Genomic DNA, 17,522 nt, shown 5'->3' with positions numbered 1-17,522 from the left:
AAGGGTAATTCTGGAGGGACAACCTCCACAAAATTTCGACAATTGAATATGCTACGCATTGTTTCTTACACGTCACTGATGTTCTGCTACATTTTAAAATATGAGTATAGGGGAGGAAGTTAGTAACCATCCCTGTTTCTTCCAGATCCAAATATGGCATATACACAGGGCGTATATCAAATAAGGAGGAGCATATGCTTTAAGAGTAAACAAACACCTCCAGCACTCTTTGTAAAAGGTGCATATTCGGAGTATTTGTGAAAGCCTTCCAATCAGGGTCCCTCGCACGTCAAGCACATCTATGTACAAACGTCAAAGTTTTAGACACTTTGATCATCCGGCTTAATTTGGAACAAATATTTTTAATTAGTATAAATTTTATTGCTTGATATTTCATCATAATTTACAAAGTAGGTTTAAGTCATCCTAAGTGTTCTTTATCATCTTACTTGTTAAGAAAATCACTGTAATTACTGTTTGATAGAATATTCCCATCACTTGACGGTCGTTACACTTTTATTTGTATTTGTCCACGTCATACTGAAAAGAAAACGCACAAGTGCTTTCTCTTTAAAACACTTTTTGCTACGTCAACCCTTCCAGAAGTGATTAACATGTAACTTCTCCCTATAATCTCCTCACATAATCCAGTATTAAGGTAATGAGAGTACTCAAAACTTATCAGGTAGTAGTTGTTATCTTGATCAACACTAAATTCTCGTAATTAATTTAAAAGGAAATGTGGAGCAGCTACAGGGAAAATTAATAGTCAGATCATAGAAGTTAAAAGGTTAATCACTGGTCCTTCCTATTCCAGAATTGTGATTTTGCAATAATTGTGCTCTTGTTGTGAGTTTACTTGAAAGTCCTTTCACGGAAGAATGGATCCCACAACTCCCCTTCCCCCCCCTCCCCTTACCGACAAATTTTGGTAGTTATTCACACAAGAGTATTTCGCTAGGATACCTTACTCGAGCTAGCAAATCAGTCTTTTTATCGTATCTCTTGTGGTGCAACGCATATCGACTTTAATAGTTATAATTATACAATTGTAATTATCACTTTACATTAATAATTTACCATAGGGGAAAATGGGACATGCATGTACCGAGGCCAATCATTACCAGTATTAAAAATCGCATTCGTACACCTCACATTCAGTGTCATTTTCAATAAATAGCCGAAATATTCACCGGCAACTAACTAATATTTACAATGGAAGCTCAATATTTCCGAGTCAGGAATCTGCAGATTGGCTCTGCTTCTGCTCTCCTTCGAAAACAAACAACTCCACCACAAAACTTGGAGAACCGTCAGTTTTTAAGATAAAATTCGATTCGTATTTGTAGGCACTGAAGTCTTCAGTAGTGGGCAAAAGGGAAACCTTTTTAGATATTCCGCTGAATTTGTTTCCGTTTATCAAAAATAGGTCGCAACTATGACAAATGCAATGAAGAGGTCCAAGCTAATGCAAGATCTTCTCGCCGCTGCTCTCACTTGTGGTCTTGTTGAGATAACTGACTCATTAGTGGGACGAGTCACAATGTTTCCTCTTGGACACCTCGAAAATTTAGGAGGGGCCCTCAACCAAGCTGGCCCCAAAGTTTCCGCAATGGGAGGGAAAACATTCTCTTCAAAATTACCCTTCTCGTTCCCGCCGTCCAAGTCGTACATGATAGCCACAATAAGCTTTCCGTCCTTGCGGATCGCCCAGGCAGCGCCGATTTGTTTCGTGCTTTTCCAAATAAGCTAAAATTCAATTAAGACAAGAGTTGAGTAATGCTGTTTAGGCTATGGTTTATGAATATGATGATGCTGGAAGCGAGAGGCGAGGAGCTGAGGTGTTCTTCGTATCAAAATAAATGTTTTTTTCACATTCCAGGGTGTGACTTATTCTCAGACACAGGTTGCCAAATCATACTTGCTATCAATATTTTATGAAAGTAAAAAAAATTGCCTTGACGTCATTGGGTTTGACACGGTCATGGATAGGGAGACGTTTGGATCATAAAAATGCGATTCGAAACCCTTTTTTTTATTATTATTGACTCACCTGAGTAAAGTTTCGTGCTGCTTTGACGTAACGAGGATTAATGTAATCATAATACCTCTCTTGGCTATGGAACCACCATATGGCTTGACTACAGTACTCTCTCGGTTCTTCCGTGGACAAATACAAGTTGCCAGAATTATTCTTGAACTCAAGCTTGTTGTTATCTGCTAGATACTTAACCCAGTCCTTAGCCTCTTTTTCAAGGCTTAACGACCAAGTGACGAAAGGAACCTTAAACATTTGAAACACAAAATGGCAAAGTTTATGAACGCGTTGTAATTGGGTGATAACAAAATCTATTGCACCAGATTTATGAATTACGATAAAAATAATCACCACTTCTAAGTGGACTGCAGTCAATAACCTCTTTTCGTTTGTTTCTCACGTGACTGACCGTGCGTACGTACGCATGTGCCTTCAGATTGCACGTGTAGGGTAGGTGTGACTATCAAAACGAAGGGAGGGGTGTCTCAGGCGAGTCTTGGCAAATGCACATCTTTTATGTTATCATTAATATTACGAACTTGGGAGCTCCGCTTTTAGGCTTGGCTAAATCTATATATTAGTCCTAATGCTATTAACTGTTTTCTTCTTGGAAAATTCGCTTTATATAATAACATATATTTACCTCATGAAGTGCCCGGAAGTAATTGTGCCAGTAAAGGCACTGATCTCTAAATGCTAGAATAGTAGAGAAAATGAATGTTAGACCGGAACACAATTCGAAAGTCATTTTGAGGTGTCCTTCAACCCAAAGTTAATTATGCGCGCTCCTGTATAGAGACAGCCACACTGGAAATAAATGCGTGCCACGTAAGCTGAGTTAAAAAGGAGAAGAACATCGCATGCGTAAAGCGAGCAGTAAGCCTGAAGGGATCGGCTGCCATGAACACTTATAAGGTAAAGAGTCAGTGATGGTAAACTGTGAGATTGGTTAGAGGGGAATAGAGAGACTTTGAAAAACATTGACTCAAAATTGACGTCAGTTTTGGAATAATCCTACTTAGATTATGTTACATAACTGCGCTTGTTATACTCGTGATATGAATAATCATCATGCATTACCTCCTGTATAAGGCTTGGCAGGAGTGGCTGTGGTAGTCGGTTGGGGGGTAGGTTCCGGTGTAGTTCCAATCGGACATCTGGTAAATTTAGGAGGAGTATGCGGCCAGTTAGGTAGAATAGCTGCTGTTGGTGGTTTGACATTTTTACGAAAGTAGCCGATGAAATTACCGCCTGTTCTGTACTTGATCGATATAACAAGTCTTTTGTCTTTTCGAATGGCCCAAGCAGCTCCGATTTCCTTTGAGTTCATCCAAATTAGCTGAAATATGACAAGCAAGATGTCAAGGTTAAACAGTAAAACATATTTAATTATGATAACCAAGCAAAGGGCCTCAGAGAGGTGTGCTGGCTGCAATATTGATCTATCCCTGTACAAACACATGTAACCGAATGCATCCTCAAAATAGACACAATCAGAGTCAGTTCTTTTGGTACGAATTCCTTGTTAAAAATAATCGTAACTTCTTTTTCACTTTACTATTTTTTTGTAAAACGGGCAGAAGGACACTTTCTGCCAGTCCGGTATCTTCGAGAAAAATGACTGTGTTTCTCACATCTTAGCTTAGATCCACTCGTGCTACGACAACAAATCGAAAGGAGCTAGTTTTCTGTTGGATAAAACAAAAGAGGCTCTACAGGAAGAATGATATAGAAAACAAAATGTGGATAAGCATTCAGTTCAGAAAGCTTTCCGTGACCACTCTTCAGTCTTCAGGGCACTATATCCGTCACGTTGTTATCGTCAGAAAACAAATCATGATCTGAGTGATCAACTGAACGAAGTGGGGCTAGTTTTCTATCATGGATAAAACTAAAGAGGTTCTAAAGGAAGATTGATATAGGAAACAAAAATTTGGATAGGCTTTACAAAAAGCTTTCCCCGACCACTCAAAGTCTTCAGGGTAAGACATTCATCACGCTCTTATTGTCAGAAAACAAATATCCGAGAGACCAACTGAACGAAGTGGGCCATCCAGGGCGTAGAAATTGGAAACATTTCGGCTGTTTTGACTCATTTTCTCCCCTGCCCTTGAATCACCTGTGTAAAATGTCCAGCTGCCTTGTAGAATTTGGGATTGCTATAATTATAAAACTTCTCTTCCCAGTGGAACCACTGAATAGCATCAGTACAATACTCCTTAGGTTTGTATGCTGACAAGTACAAGTTCCCAGGATTCTTTCTACTGTGGTGAAATTTGTTGTTTTCTGCAAGATACTTCACCCAGTCTTCCGCTTCTTTTTGCAGACTCATCGACCACGTGACATTCTGAACCTAAAACAGTCCAAACGTTTCACTTGAAAAGGCATTTGTCAGTGTTCAATAAGCCTTTAAGAATTGAATATTGCGTTATTTCTTGTCTAATGACCCTTTACCTCCGGATTTTTTGTTTTACGTCATTTATTGTTGTGATTTAGCTTATTATGTCGTTTTGTATGAAGCGATGAAACTGCAATTCGAAAACTGACTCCTATGAACACCTGCGTGATCATATTTGAAACAGTAATTACAAGGGTCAAACTTCTGATGGTAAAGGAATTGACTCAAATCAGAAAATGATTGTACTAAATGTCATTCACATGTCAATCTAGTTCCCTCTGTATATTTACTTACCTGATGAAGTGTCCGAAAATAGTTGTGCCAATAAATACACTGCTCTTTAAATGTCATCGCTTCTGCAATCATGGTTGTTATGAAATTGATATAACAAATCAGCAAAGAAAACACAGTTAGAAAAGAGGCGTCCCTATTTAAATTTTAATGAAATTAATTGTCCCGAAACCTTTTCTATTGTTCTCAAACTTTACGAAGCAACTTTGGTTCTCTAAAAACCTTTTAATCCTAACGAGTACGAACTTGAGACCAAAGAAAATATCACAGTAGCCAGTCAAAACATACGAAGACAACAGTGAAAAAGAATGGCCGGGCCAACAAAACTAGAAAGAGTTAACTGTGAAAGGGTGGAGAACGCCTGACTCGTGAAAAGTTACGATAAGCCTTGTATCTGATTGGTTCGCTTTCTAGGTAATATAAGTTTTTTTAACCCAATCATTTTGAATAATAGCAACTGTAAGGTTCATAAGATAGTTATTCTTTATTGATTTATAAAAAGAAGAATTCAAACAACGAAGTGTGTCATTTCTGTTCATTATCCTCGTTTGTATTTTTTTAACCCCTTCGCTCTTAAGTCGACTAAGACTTAAGTTATTTAGAATGAACACAAAAACACCACCTCACGAAATCAGAGAAATGATAGCCAAAGGCGCAACTCTCAATTTCTCCGTACTGCTGGGAGTGATTTGGTCTTTGAATAAGATCTTCCGAGTTAAGGTGAAAGTAAGAAAAAAAAACATTCCTCGAAGTAAGTAAACAGAAGAAGTAAACATAACAATAAAATCAGCAGACACAGTCAAACAGGTTGAGCAAAAGCACATCATTAGCCTATCGTTGTGACTCTGACTGTACGCTAAGTCTTACACGGGTTGTAAAAACTTCCTGTCCGGCTCAACATAGGTGACCGACAAGAATTATCTCAGCATATTTCAAAGGATTAACCAAGTTCAAATCAGCTCAGCACTTATTTGTTTGGTTTCCGATTCCATTGATATAGGAAACGGTACGGAGTAAACACAATTGCAAACTCTTGCCAATGGAAATTATCCGACCCCTCTCTTTTATTGTTTCAAAGAGTGGAAATCATAGACACAGAGGCAAATTATAGGTGACTCTTTAAACTGGGTGAGTCGAAGCTGAGGAAAATGTCGTTGTATTGCACAATCAGAAGTCTACAGCCTTCATAACTAATTTATAACTTGTCATGAAAGGGTTGAGGTCTAGAAATAATAATCCGTAGGAAAGATTGAAAAAACGACTGTCAAGCGGCTTTACTTTCGAGCTTCCCTTGTTGTACCTTCAAGGAACTCACGCAGCCGTATACGCATTTTTGCACTGGTAGCGATGCTTCACTTGATGCAGAAAATCTATAATTACTCTTCCATTCTGTTTCCAATCTTAGATTGTTTAGTCAACTTTGATATAATTTACTGAACGCCGACGAAGCAAAACTCTAATTCGGAATAATGTCTTGAGAAAGATCTTATATGAGTTGCAGACAAGCCGGCCAGAGTAGAAAATAACGACGATGCACAAGATATTACTCACACATACCTGTTGCTATTGGCAGAATGGCAGCTAAGGAGGTCACTAATAAAATATTTTGCATGGCCTCACCCAACATGTTGAATCGTACAGACCCCTTTTTGGGCCGATAAATTTATGCAAGAAATCTAAGAGCCCTTTCTCTCACGCTCCCGATTCAAGTTTGAACGTATCGATTTCAGTCTGGTTGTTAAAGCTTTTACCAAAACTTAATTTAGGCCTTAGTGACGTACTTCCATCGGCAGATGATGACATACTATGACACTAGAAACTTGACTCAAACTGATCTTGTGATCTTTACTAGATTATACCACTTGTCGATTCATCAGGTTCTGGGATAAAGGAAACCGAATGTCACACTTTCCGCTTCAGTTCTTTTACCGTTTTCTCATGCATTAAGTATATGAAACCTTTCTTTTTAATGAATTGATTCCCTTTTTTTTTTTCACTATAAGTTTAGTCAGCAAGAGGTCAAGGACTTGGTTAGATCAAATATGTTTACCATAACTATGCTGTAAACCACTTTTATCACGTCTCATCAAGGAATATTCACAGCATTGTTTTCATGAGATAACTTACATGTATGAACACCGAGCAGAAAAAATGTTATCTAAGAATAAACAATTGCATTGAGACGTGGTGAACCATTAGACTTGTTATCATCGACCAAAATCAACTGCGTACATAAGAATAAAATTTATCTCGAATTTCGTCACCTGAAACTCAGAGAAATTCGGTTCCTCTAGCAAGAAGGACGTTCTCAGGAGGCCCTGATAGCGTCACAACAGAATTCGAAATTAATTTTTTCAACGACTTCCTCAAAAGGCAGGATACATTTGCTAAGACGACAAACCTTTATTTATGGTTTTATCTACTGAGTTATAATGTAAATTGGCCACCGTAAATGGAATCCTCGCACTTTCTGTTTTAGCCCAATACGCAGTCTGACGAAGGGCTAACGCTCGAAACGTCAGCTTTGAAACTCTTTACGGTGGCCAATTTACTTTATAAACTCAGTTAATGAAACCAAAATTACCTAATTACTCCTACCGACGCAGCACCACAGTTTATTTTAGAAACTTACCCCCTTTAATCTTTGTTTGACAAAACCACAACTCTACGTCGAGTTCGTCTCGTTGGGTGGAATTGTTCAGGATGAGACCTACAACCTAATATTTCCCTCTTCGTTTTGATTCGTTTAGCTCATTCTTCTGTGTTACTCTGTGTTACTGACTTAAACCCTCAAAGCTGTTAATGCTAAGTACACCAGAAAGTTATAACACGACTCGGCAGGGGTCCATTGAACATAGGGTTCAAGTTTTTGCTCTGTCTAAAGCTAGTAGATCAAATAATAATAGACCGATCTGATCTAAAGAAGTTTAATAGGAAGGTGTCCTCCTGGTTATTCAGAATTTCGTCTTTGCAACACAGACAATTGTTTCACATAGGCTTATCAGGATCACTTTGAAGTCTTAGCAAGAATATACCTGCACATGATGAAATCCTCCTAAACAGGTCTGAGCCAATTAGGCTTTTCATTAATTTTCAAAACGTTTAATCCATAAAAGGTTTTTTTCTAAGAAAAAGTTTAGGTTTACTTACTTGCTTACAAATAGCAAGCATTTGATTGAAAAACAAATGTGAACGGCAAAGACGATCAACCGGGGTTTCATTTACAATGCTTAAAGTTATGATCTCGTCAAAATCTTAGAACGGCTCCACAATGGGGAACAGACTCAAGTACGGGTAACAATAGTTTTAGTGGAGGAAATGGGATTAGGCTAAGGTAATCAACTCTGCTCTGTCTGTGTTGATACATTTTCTGACAGACTGGCACAAAAATGCGTTCATATTTAGAGAAAAAACTTCACCCTATCAGTCTTTATACAACGTTATGGCCGAGATATTTCACCCAGTCGCACTTATGTACTCGAAGTGTCATCGAGTTTAATATAGGTGTCAAACGAGTCTTATTCAGTTTCAGAAGGTCAAACATACCTGAGGGAAAAAGTTCAATGGAATTTATCTCTCAGTTTAGACTCACGAAATGAGCAAAGAGATACTATTAGCAAGTAAAATGGACTTAACATGATGAAATGATGAACTTAGGAACACCATTATTTACACACATTGCCTCAGAACGAGCATACTGTCAATCATTTGTATCTCATCGAAGAAAGAAAGCACGAAAGACTCAAAGACAAAGTATAACGTGTATGGACAAGCAAATAAAATGGAGAGGACCCTTGTGATAATTTATATCAAGCATAGTTTGCATTTGCAAGTTCTTCCATACACGGCATGCCAGTCAGGTTTCGAGAAAATAAATACGGATACCCACGATGCTTTGCAGACATAAAACTTACTTTGAAAAATACCGGAGCTTGCAGTCTATATTGAACTCTCCTAAGTGTTGGCAACGGAATTAAAATCAGTCAAGCGAATCTCTATTCTTAAAAGAGAAACAAAAGTTCAATTGCGGTTCATTTTGCGCGCAATGATTCAAATTATTTGTTTCTATCGCCTGCTTCATCTCTCTCGTGAGTAATTACGTCTTATTGCGGTGACCTGTGATTTGGAGTAATCACTATGTTAAAACGGATTTATTTCGGATGAATTTTTGCTCTTGGATTTTGAGACCAAAGACTGACTCCTTCTCTTAGTACAGCCTAATCAAAGTATTATAAATTTTATCGCAGCGAATTTTAGTGGCTTTCCACGCAGCTGTTGCACTTCGCTCACCAATCGTGCAAGACTTTTGTTTTTCTACTCATGCAAATTACCATATCATGCGGAAATCGCCGACATGATTCCACTTAGTTTGAACTGAAGAGAAGATTCTTGCTATATTCAATCATTTTTCCGTTAAAAAGTATCCAATCTTCCAGATTAACTACTCGCTACCACTTTCGTATCCTTTCTGATAGTATCATGTACTTATGTCATATATTTTATACAGACACAATGTACACACGTACACAAGAAACGTAAAGGACAGATAAATACCTGAACATAAAGTCAAGAGGCCTGTAAACGGAATCACCACACTTATGACCTGTAATATCTTCATCGGTTTCTTGTTTGTATGACTGAACGACGACTGAAACGTCCGAATGAATGCCGCAGCTGCGTCAGGAATAATATTGAGCGAGATGTCACCGCAAGTTAATTCGATCCTTGTATGCATATCACATTAAGTTTCAAGCAGATTTGTAGAAAGGTTATATATTAACAATAACGTGTGACCGGAAATATACCCGGGGGTATGTTGGACACTACAATAAGCTGAGAACGCCTTTGCGGGCTTGATGGGTCTTTGTTGGATTGTTTTAGTCCCAAAATGCTCGAAAGCAGAAGGAAAGATATGGTTTCGCATTTCCACGATTTAGTGTATGTTAAATAACAAATAACTCTGCAAATAAGGAACTTGATTATGCATCTTGGGAAAGGGTCAAGCCTGGGCATGACAATCCAGTATTGATAAGAAGATATATAAAGTTAAAAAGTGTCCTTACCACTAAGATACGCACGCATTTACCATATGGTACAAGTATGGCATCTAGTTGCCCCCTCCATCAACTAAACTAAAAGAACGTGTCCAATCCCCGGCATGGGAAATAATATAGTGCCGGACTGCAGTAATTGACGTTGAAATCACGGTATGGCGAGACTTTGTTGACTGTATCAATACTGTACTCAGTTCCTCCTGTTATAAAAAGTATAAGACCCTAAAAAATTAAATCTGCAGCTTAAATATTCTTAGAAACTCATCTGTAAAAATCGTCTTAGAAAAATGAACGAAGGTTTTGTACAGGGCAATTAGATACCATTATATAGCGCTTGTTAGTACTTTGTACATTATATTTCGCCAAAGAAAAGCCGGAATGATTTAAGTATCCAATTTGATATGTGCGTGTGGCCTTTCAGGTTACGCGTTTTGGCAGAACCGTAAGATAACTTTCGGAGCGAAGACACCGCAAAAATTACTCGTGACATCTAAGTCTCATGTACGACTGGTGCAGACAAGTGTTGCAACATTTCATGCAAAGATTTTAATTAATCTCTTGAATGAGAATGCTCGTGGAGAATATTAATACTCTTAAAAAGCAATAAAGAAAGTTAAGCCCCCCTTATCATAGTTATGAAGCGTGTCAATATGAACAAAGAGCTCAACGTTCTTGACATTATCGAGGAATTGGATAAGTGTAGAAAAAAAAAAATGGAAAATAGGAGTAAATCTCCGACTAATAATTAGTCGCACCGATGATACAATCTGAACATGATACAATCTGAACATGGTGCCAAATGCAGAACTCTTAAACAGATAGAGGGAAGCTAAGCTATCCGGCGATACGAAGAACAAAATAATAGTAGCAAGAAGCTAATTTTTCAACGTTTCTGCCACTAGCGAGTGGTCAAACTATTCGGGGAAAGCACAAATCGTAAGGTGTACCCGAAATTTTTTTTCAATTTAGCGAGGGGAAGGGGACGCCGGACAGAGTACACCCCACTAACAAATATTCCGCATAGGGAGGACCATAGTTGTACTGATTTTATGGTTCAGTTCAGATTTATCATGGTAGGTGAAAATGTTACCCCAAACATATCCAGTGAAGGATTTGTATGAGCACCGAGGTCAAATTCACCTCTGTGGGCTATAATTGTTTATTATTGCTTTGGATAAAGGCAATTTTTGATATTAGTCAGTTCGGGAAGCAGGCTTATAAAGTTCTAATAGGATCAATACTGTTAATAAAGTTTTAACAATCCGAATGTTGGATTAGTAATAATTCAATCCGCACAAAGTATTTGGGACATAGAACGATGTGTTCGACGAATTATGTTTGTGGAATTGTTTTCAAAAAACTTTCCAACAATTTGAACCAACTTCTTCATAACTCTTGACGGCGAAGGTCATTATCACAGTTAGATCTTACCTACCCTGGAACGATTTGAAGAAAAGAAGTATTATTGGGTCCTAATACTACTTGGCGTATTAAAAGGGATGGCCGACAGCAAAAAATTCAATTCAATTATCTATTTAGCGCATGAGCGCAGACCTCACTAAGACGCGAACAGTAGCCAAAGAGCGAATACAACAACTTATAACGATCTTTGGCGTTACTCGATCAGCGAGAAAGACTTGGTTAGCGAAAGAAGAAATATTTCAGCGAGCACCGCGGAAAAAAAAAATCACTCGACCTCTTACCACTATTCGCGTCTCAAAAATGAGCTGCCTCGGTCCAACCTCCCCCAGTCATTTGAACACCTTAAGCCCAGCTTTGCGCTCGCATCGGCAATATAGCACTGATTCACCTAGACCCGAATAAAGTGCTGATTGATAATATATCTCTAGGTCTTGGAAAAAAAGTTATCGAAAACTTTTTTTCAACTTTTCTTTAATGTTTCCTAACAATGCCTGTTTCGAAAAATACAATAAAAAATGGTAAACGGTGCTTGTTTAAGAGATATGACGGGCCAGTTTTGCCCCATTTATGCTTGCACTGGCACTAATATAATTACGAGCAAGGATTTTAAAGTAACCTTTGAAAAAAACTTGATAAGTCGAAAGTCTTGAGGGTATGAAACAATTTGATATATAATTTGTGGAAAATGAAGGAATTTTAAACGACTTTGACTCAAAACGTTCCTCGAGTCGTTGCTTTCAAGGTCATACTTCGAATCATAGAGTAACGGGCTTCGTACACACTTTCCCTTTTTTTTTTCCCTTTGAGGACTTTTTTTAATTTCTCCGATGTAAAGGGGATAATTGGTTGACCAGAATTATGCAATAAAAAATATAGGTCACCGAGCTAGTTCAAGAGCTAAAGACCATCACTTTTTACCTGAGCTATTGATTAAAAAACATTACCACGTTCTTAGAATGCGCGCGCGCTTATTTGCCCGATTACGCGATTTTTATGCGCAGTACAGGATGCGCAATGCAATAAAAAATCACCTTAAACCACATTGAATCTTTCAAATTTACTACATTATACAGGAGCGCCACCTTAAAACCGTCAGCACTAACCGTGCCCTCTCTTAGTTACAAAGACAGTCAGTTGGTGTTGAGTGGCCCTGTGCTTGTTCTTCAGCCCGATATACATGTTGTAGCTGTTGTTTGAATCCGGTCAAAGAATTTTAGGATGACCTGGTAAGAACATTACCATGATTTCTGGCTTATGTTTAAGGCGGAATGTATTTGAACGTGATAGGCTGCAGCATTAGGCACTAGATCAGACCATAACATATGTACAGTTACCAGCGAAATATATAGGCCAATCAATTTTTAGAACGATACATATTACATTGGTGACGTAATACTGTGAAGAATGGAGGGGGATGCGTAGGAGCATGAGTGCGTGAGGTGTATGACAGCCTTGAAATTTTGGGAAAGGGAAATTGATGAACACCCCGGAAGTGGAAGAGCTGGTCACTTCATTTACGTCCATCTCATCAATCACACAAAATCTGTGTATCAATGAAAATTAATTTATTGATCCATTATAAAGATGTATTTTTTTTTCATCTCTTTACATGTAATGGAGCTTTTCAAATATCATCATAAACGTCCAGTAAAAATGTACTTCCCGATGTATCCAGTTTTTCCTGTACATCGGAACAGTGCATCACTTGTTTATTGTGTTTAATTTGTACATGGCCATGCATGACACGAGATTAGTCAACATTTGTTGGTCAACATTCCTCAAGGACGCTACCCCGCTGTTTGAGAATGAATAAAGCAAAGCTAAGCCTCAAGTTCTCAAGTTTTTCGTTTTCAATCCGCGCCGAGTTTTCTCCATCCTAATGTTTTAAGGTTCCTTCGCATTACACGTTGGAACAGACGGCTGAAAATATTCCCAAGCAGTATCTTCATGCACAAAGCCTTAAATTTTCTTTTAAGTTACAGGTTTTTTCCCCAACACCTGACTTTATTGCAAGAAAATTACCGTAGCGCGCCGTGGAAGTCGTTTTAAATCATTGTACTTGCGAATCTCATTTATGAGTCGTTCTACTGAACTGTGTTCACCTTGTGTTTATCCATACCATATCAACATGATTCACATTTATATGGAACATGTGATTTTTTTGTGTTTAGATGTGAACAATATTTGTATTACTGAATCTTGTTCGGCCTTGCATACGCATTTCAGCATCTTTGCATAATTTTCGATCAGGAACTTAGAACTTAAAATATTTCGTTTACAGTGGCTACCTGGCGTTGTAAAGTTTTTTTATATACCGAAGGATAGTTGAATTGCATAAATAACAGTTCATTACACGGGGATGTGTTACTCGTAAACCATCTATCCAAAATCACAGGGTTACCAACTAAAAGTACTTGAAACTGGGGTACCTATCCATCTGCACACCCGTTTACAAAGTATAAAGAATATCAAGAAATTAACACTGCAAGGACAAGAGAACCAGTAAAGTTAACAATATTTGACATGGTCCTTTCTGATGCCGCGATCACTGCGTCTGGCGGAGTTGTGGGCATCAAACTCGGACACCTAGTAAACTTCGGAAGCCGCGTCCATTCCTTTCCCTGGAGAGCAGCGGTTGGAGGAAACACATTTTTACCAAAATAGCCAATGACATTACCTCCTGTTCTGTACTTGATTGATATAACAAGCCTCTTGTCTTTTCGAATAGCCCAAGCAGCTCCAATTTCTCTTGAGTTTTTCCATATCACCTGACAAATGGCAAACAAAAAATTAAACAAGTATACGTATAAATATATATTTCTGATAAGAAACAATCATTTTCAGCGGGAAACTGATGCAAGCAACGGCAATTTTGGCGTATGCCTAATTTTTACCTTGAAAGAAAGATCCCGTAGATCCACCTGTTCACACGAGAATGTTCTTTATTTGAATAGCACATGCGCATATGCCCCCTCCCCGTTTTCCTCCCCCCTGTTCCTTGGAGTGATTCCGATTATGATTTGCATTGCACATAATCCCTTTTCCCAAAAGAAAAGCTTGGTAAACAAGAATTCCAGATCAAAATGAAAACGTTTTAAAGAAAAACAAACCTGATATAACATAGGGAAGTAGCTGAGCTAAGAAAGAAATACCTATTTTCGAAAGTAGAGGGTTTCTGCACAACTCTCCAGACGCACTTTACAACTTCCATATAGTATGCAACTTTATTTTGACTTCACTGCATCACATTACAAATGAAGCCTCGAATACCTCTGTATTTCTACTAGTATATCATTGGCTCCAGAGCGTACCTGCGTAAAATGTCCAGCTGCTTTGTAGTATTTGGGATTGCTGTAATCATAAAACTTCTCCTCCGAATGGAACCACTGAATAGCATCAGTACAATACTCCTTAGGTTTGTTTGCTGACAAGTACAAGTTCCCAGGATTCTTTTTACTGTGGTGAAATTTGTTGTTTTCTGCAAGATACTTTACCCAGTCTTCCGCTTCCTTTTGAAGATCCGTTGACCACGTAACAGGGGGAACCTGTTAAGATATACATAGACCATTTGTGAAAAAATGCTTGGTCCATGAGTCTCAAATTAATAAGGCGGTTTTATGGATAAGGTTTACACAAAATGTATTTCACAATGGGGAACTTTAGGAATTATTACATTTCTGCAAATTATTAAGCTTCAGAGCTGCGGGATTTTCCAGAATCGATCCCGATTGGTAATGGGCGTTGAAAAGGTTTTCTCGTCATTGTGTACTGTCTTTGACAAAGAGGGGCAGCCAGGGGGAGGGATTCACATTCGTCCTAGGATCTCTACCCCTCCCTCCCTCTTCAAAACCCTTCTGAAGCGGGCTCTTGAGTTTAACATGAGGTCTATGGAGAGGACGAGAGATCTACATGTCATCTCCTTAGTGGAAACTTTAATCGGAGGTGCTCCAATGTCAAAGGTAGCAGGGGACTATCTATGATGGTGGCAAATGGCGGTTCGTGAAAAATTCGTTCTCTACTTTTGGGACTTCAAAACTGACTGAGGAACGACAGACACACTTTGGAGCGAGTATGTTGAATATGCTCAGGGAAGTGCATTTACCTGATGAAGTGCGCGGAAATAGTTGTGCCAGTACAGGCACTGATCTTTAAATGGCATTGTGCTGGCTGCAATGAAACAGTTTTGTATATGAGTGACGCTCAAACAATAATAATGACTATAGATACTGTAATCTATGGAAACTAATTTAAAACTTGATGCTCTTTCAAGAATTTTTCGTGGCATTTTTCTTCAGAAAAGTCAATCTTCAAGAAAAAAAATTTAAAAAAGGCCAAAATCAAGACGAGGCAATTTCCTCGTCTTGCCTCATGCTAGTTACGGCCCTGAATATTCCCCAATGTAATGGCTTCGTTTTACTAGGAGTGACTTTGCAGAGTGACGGAAAATTTGACGAGCATGTAAGAACTAAGCTTGTCAAAGCAAACAAGTGTTTACACGTCCTACGAATATTAAGAAAGGAACAGTACTCTCAGGCAGAGATTGATCATCTGTTTACATCCATTGTTTTGCCTAATTTTAGCTATGCGCTTTCAGTCTATGGCATCTGAGTCCGATCTTACGGTTGCACAAAATATTTTAGACCGATGTCATAAACGCCGTTTTATCTCATTTCCAGTTTTTATCAAGAACGTTTTAATTATAATTATAATAATAATAATAACGGTTTATTCACAGTATATCCATATAAAAAGGTGTGGCTCTTCATCTGTGAAGGCCTACGATACTAAAATTTAATATTAAAACTAATTTATAATGACTAACTAAATTGTAATAAAAACTATACATGAAAGTAAATATGCAGAATATATTGGTTGGTGGTGGTGGTTGTTTCTATATCTTTACAAGGAAGACAAAGCGCGCGCCTTCAAGAACGCCTTGCAGAGCCTGCAGTATTCTTTAAAATCTGTGCAATTCCTTATATTTGCTGGCAATTCGTTAAAAATCATGGCTGCTGAATGCTGAAAGGTGCCCTGTACAAATGGAACATAAAGCCTTGGAGCAACACTGGAACGGAGATGCCTAACGGGTTTAACGATTTGCAAATTTAAATGGGAGGGCCAGTTATCAGAATACAGCGCTTTAAAAATAGTCTTTAGTAGTGAGTAGTCCCTTAGCTCCAGGATAGGTAGCCAGCCAAGATCCGAAATGGTAGATATACTGTTTACATATTTACAAGTGATGAAACTAGTCATAGCGAACTGGAGCCTTTGTAGTCTAGCTGAGAGGAACTTTGGTGGTGGATAAAAAACAATGTCACAGTAGCTTATTTTAGACAGAATTAATGTTTCTACCAAATGTTTCCGTATATGTAAATGTTTTCCAGAAGACCTATGTACACAATCTTAGGAAAAAGGCTGCGCACGCCCGAAAATTAATACACAGCGCTTTATGAACACCTTTGTAAATAGGTTGATTATTAAGCTCCATTTATTGTAATGACATACTTTTTAATTCATAATGTGTATGTAGATCTCTATTGTAGTTTTTTCGGATTCAATGTAACATAAGATATGTAGTTTTATCTTATGATGGAATAAAGACTCTATTATCATTATTGTTCATGCTCACATTAAATATTCAGTTGCCTACTCAACCATAACACGACTTAAACATTTTCTTTATTTTTCTTGTGTTTGATCACCAGTCAAACAAAAATATTTTCTTAATTTGTGGGTTGCAATGAATTGAAAAGTTCCCAGACAAAATAGGCTACCTCTAAAGGCTTTTTTTCGAGTTCTGTCGATCGCTTTCACTTAATGATGCAAATGATTCCAGGTCATTCGGTTTCCTGCCAGATTAGACAGTTCATGTAAAATTTTATTGGAAGCCATGTACACATTCGGTACTTTCGATAAAAACACATCACAGATCGAAAGCCCGCGGCATCGAAATCTCAGCGAAGACTAAAGGTGGTCACCTGTTTGAACTACTAGTATAGTTACTTCCTCAGCAATTTAGCCGCACAGCGACCCATAAAATCGAGACGGTCTGATAGTCAATCTCACATTTTCGTCGGGCATTTCATTTGTCATCAGCGAATTATATTGAAGTCGTTTGAAAACATAACGTAGAATACGTCACAAATAAAATTTTCGTTGAGCATTTTTTTGTCGATCAGCGAATTATATTTAAGTCATTTGATAACATAACGCAGAATAGGTAACGCATGAAATTTTCGGGCATACCTGTGGTTGTTGTCAAGCCAGCTGCCATAAAGAGAAGCATAACGTTGTGAATCTCCATTGTTGATTATCAGGA

At 38.1% G+C, this 17,522-nt stretch overlaps 1 protein-coding gene across 1 annotated transcript in view; it reads right to left on the bottom strand.

Moving 5' to 3' along the window:
- Positions 1 to 359: 359 nt before the first annotated feature.
- The window catches only part of LOC111329993 (uncharacterized), a 17,274-nt gene continuing 111 nt past the window's right edge, over positions 360 to 17,522 (bottom strand). Inside the window, exons 1-11 of the mRNA XM_088746842.1 lie at positions 17,450 to 17,522; positions 15,306 to 15,370; positions 14,515 to 14,748; positions 13,727 to 13,971; positions 9,435 to 9,451; positions 4,731 to 4,792; positions 4,158 to 4,391; positions 3,119 to 3,377; positions 2,682 to 2,734; positions 2,054 to 2,284; positions 360 to 1,749 (exon numbers count right to left, since the gene is read on the bottom strand). The exon at positions 17,450 to 17,522 is cut by the window's right edge and continues 111 nt beyond it. Coding sequence (XP_088602968.1) covers positions 1,420 to 1,749; positions 2,054 to 2,284; positions 2,682 to 2,734; positions 3,119 to 3,377; positions 4,158 to 4,391; positions 4,731 to 4,792; positions 9,435 to 9,451; positions 13,727 to 13,971; positions 14,515 to 14,748; positions 15,306 to 15,370; positions 17,450 to 17,507 — 1,788 coding nt within the window. The 5' untranslated portion in view covers positions 17,508 to 17,522 and the 3' untranslated portion in view covers positions 360 to 1,419. The remainder of the gene's footprint in view (positions 1,750 to 2,053; positions 2,285 to 2,681; positions 2,735 to 3,118; positions 3,378 to 4,157; positions 4,392 to 4,730; positions 4,793 to 9,434; positions 9,452 to 13,726; positions 13,972 to 14,514; positions 14,749 to 15,305; positions 15,371 to 17,449) is intronic.

This window comes from Stylophora pistillata, chromosome 1 (genome assembly GCF_964205215.1).
Source record: "Stylophora pistillata chromosome 1, jaStyPist1.2, whole genome shotgun sequence".
Taxonomy (NCBI): Eukaryota; Metazoa; Cnidaria; class Anthozoa; order Scleractinia; family Pocilloporidae; genus Stylophora; species Stylophora pistillata.
The sequence above is the reverse complement of the archived record's forward strand: the minus strand, read 5'-3'. Positions and strand labels throughout refer to the sequence as shown.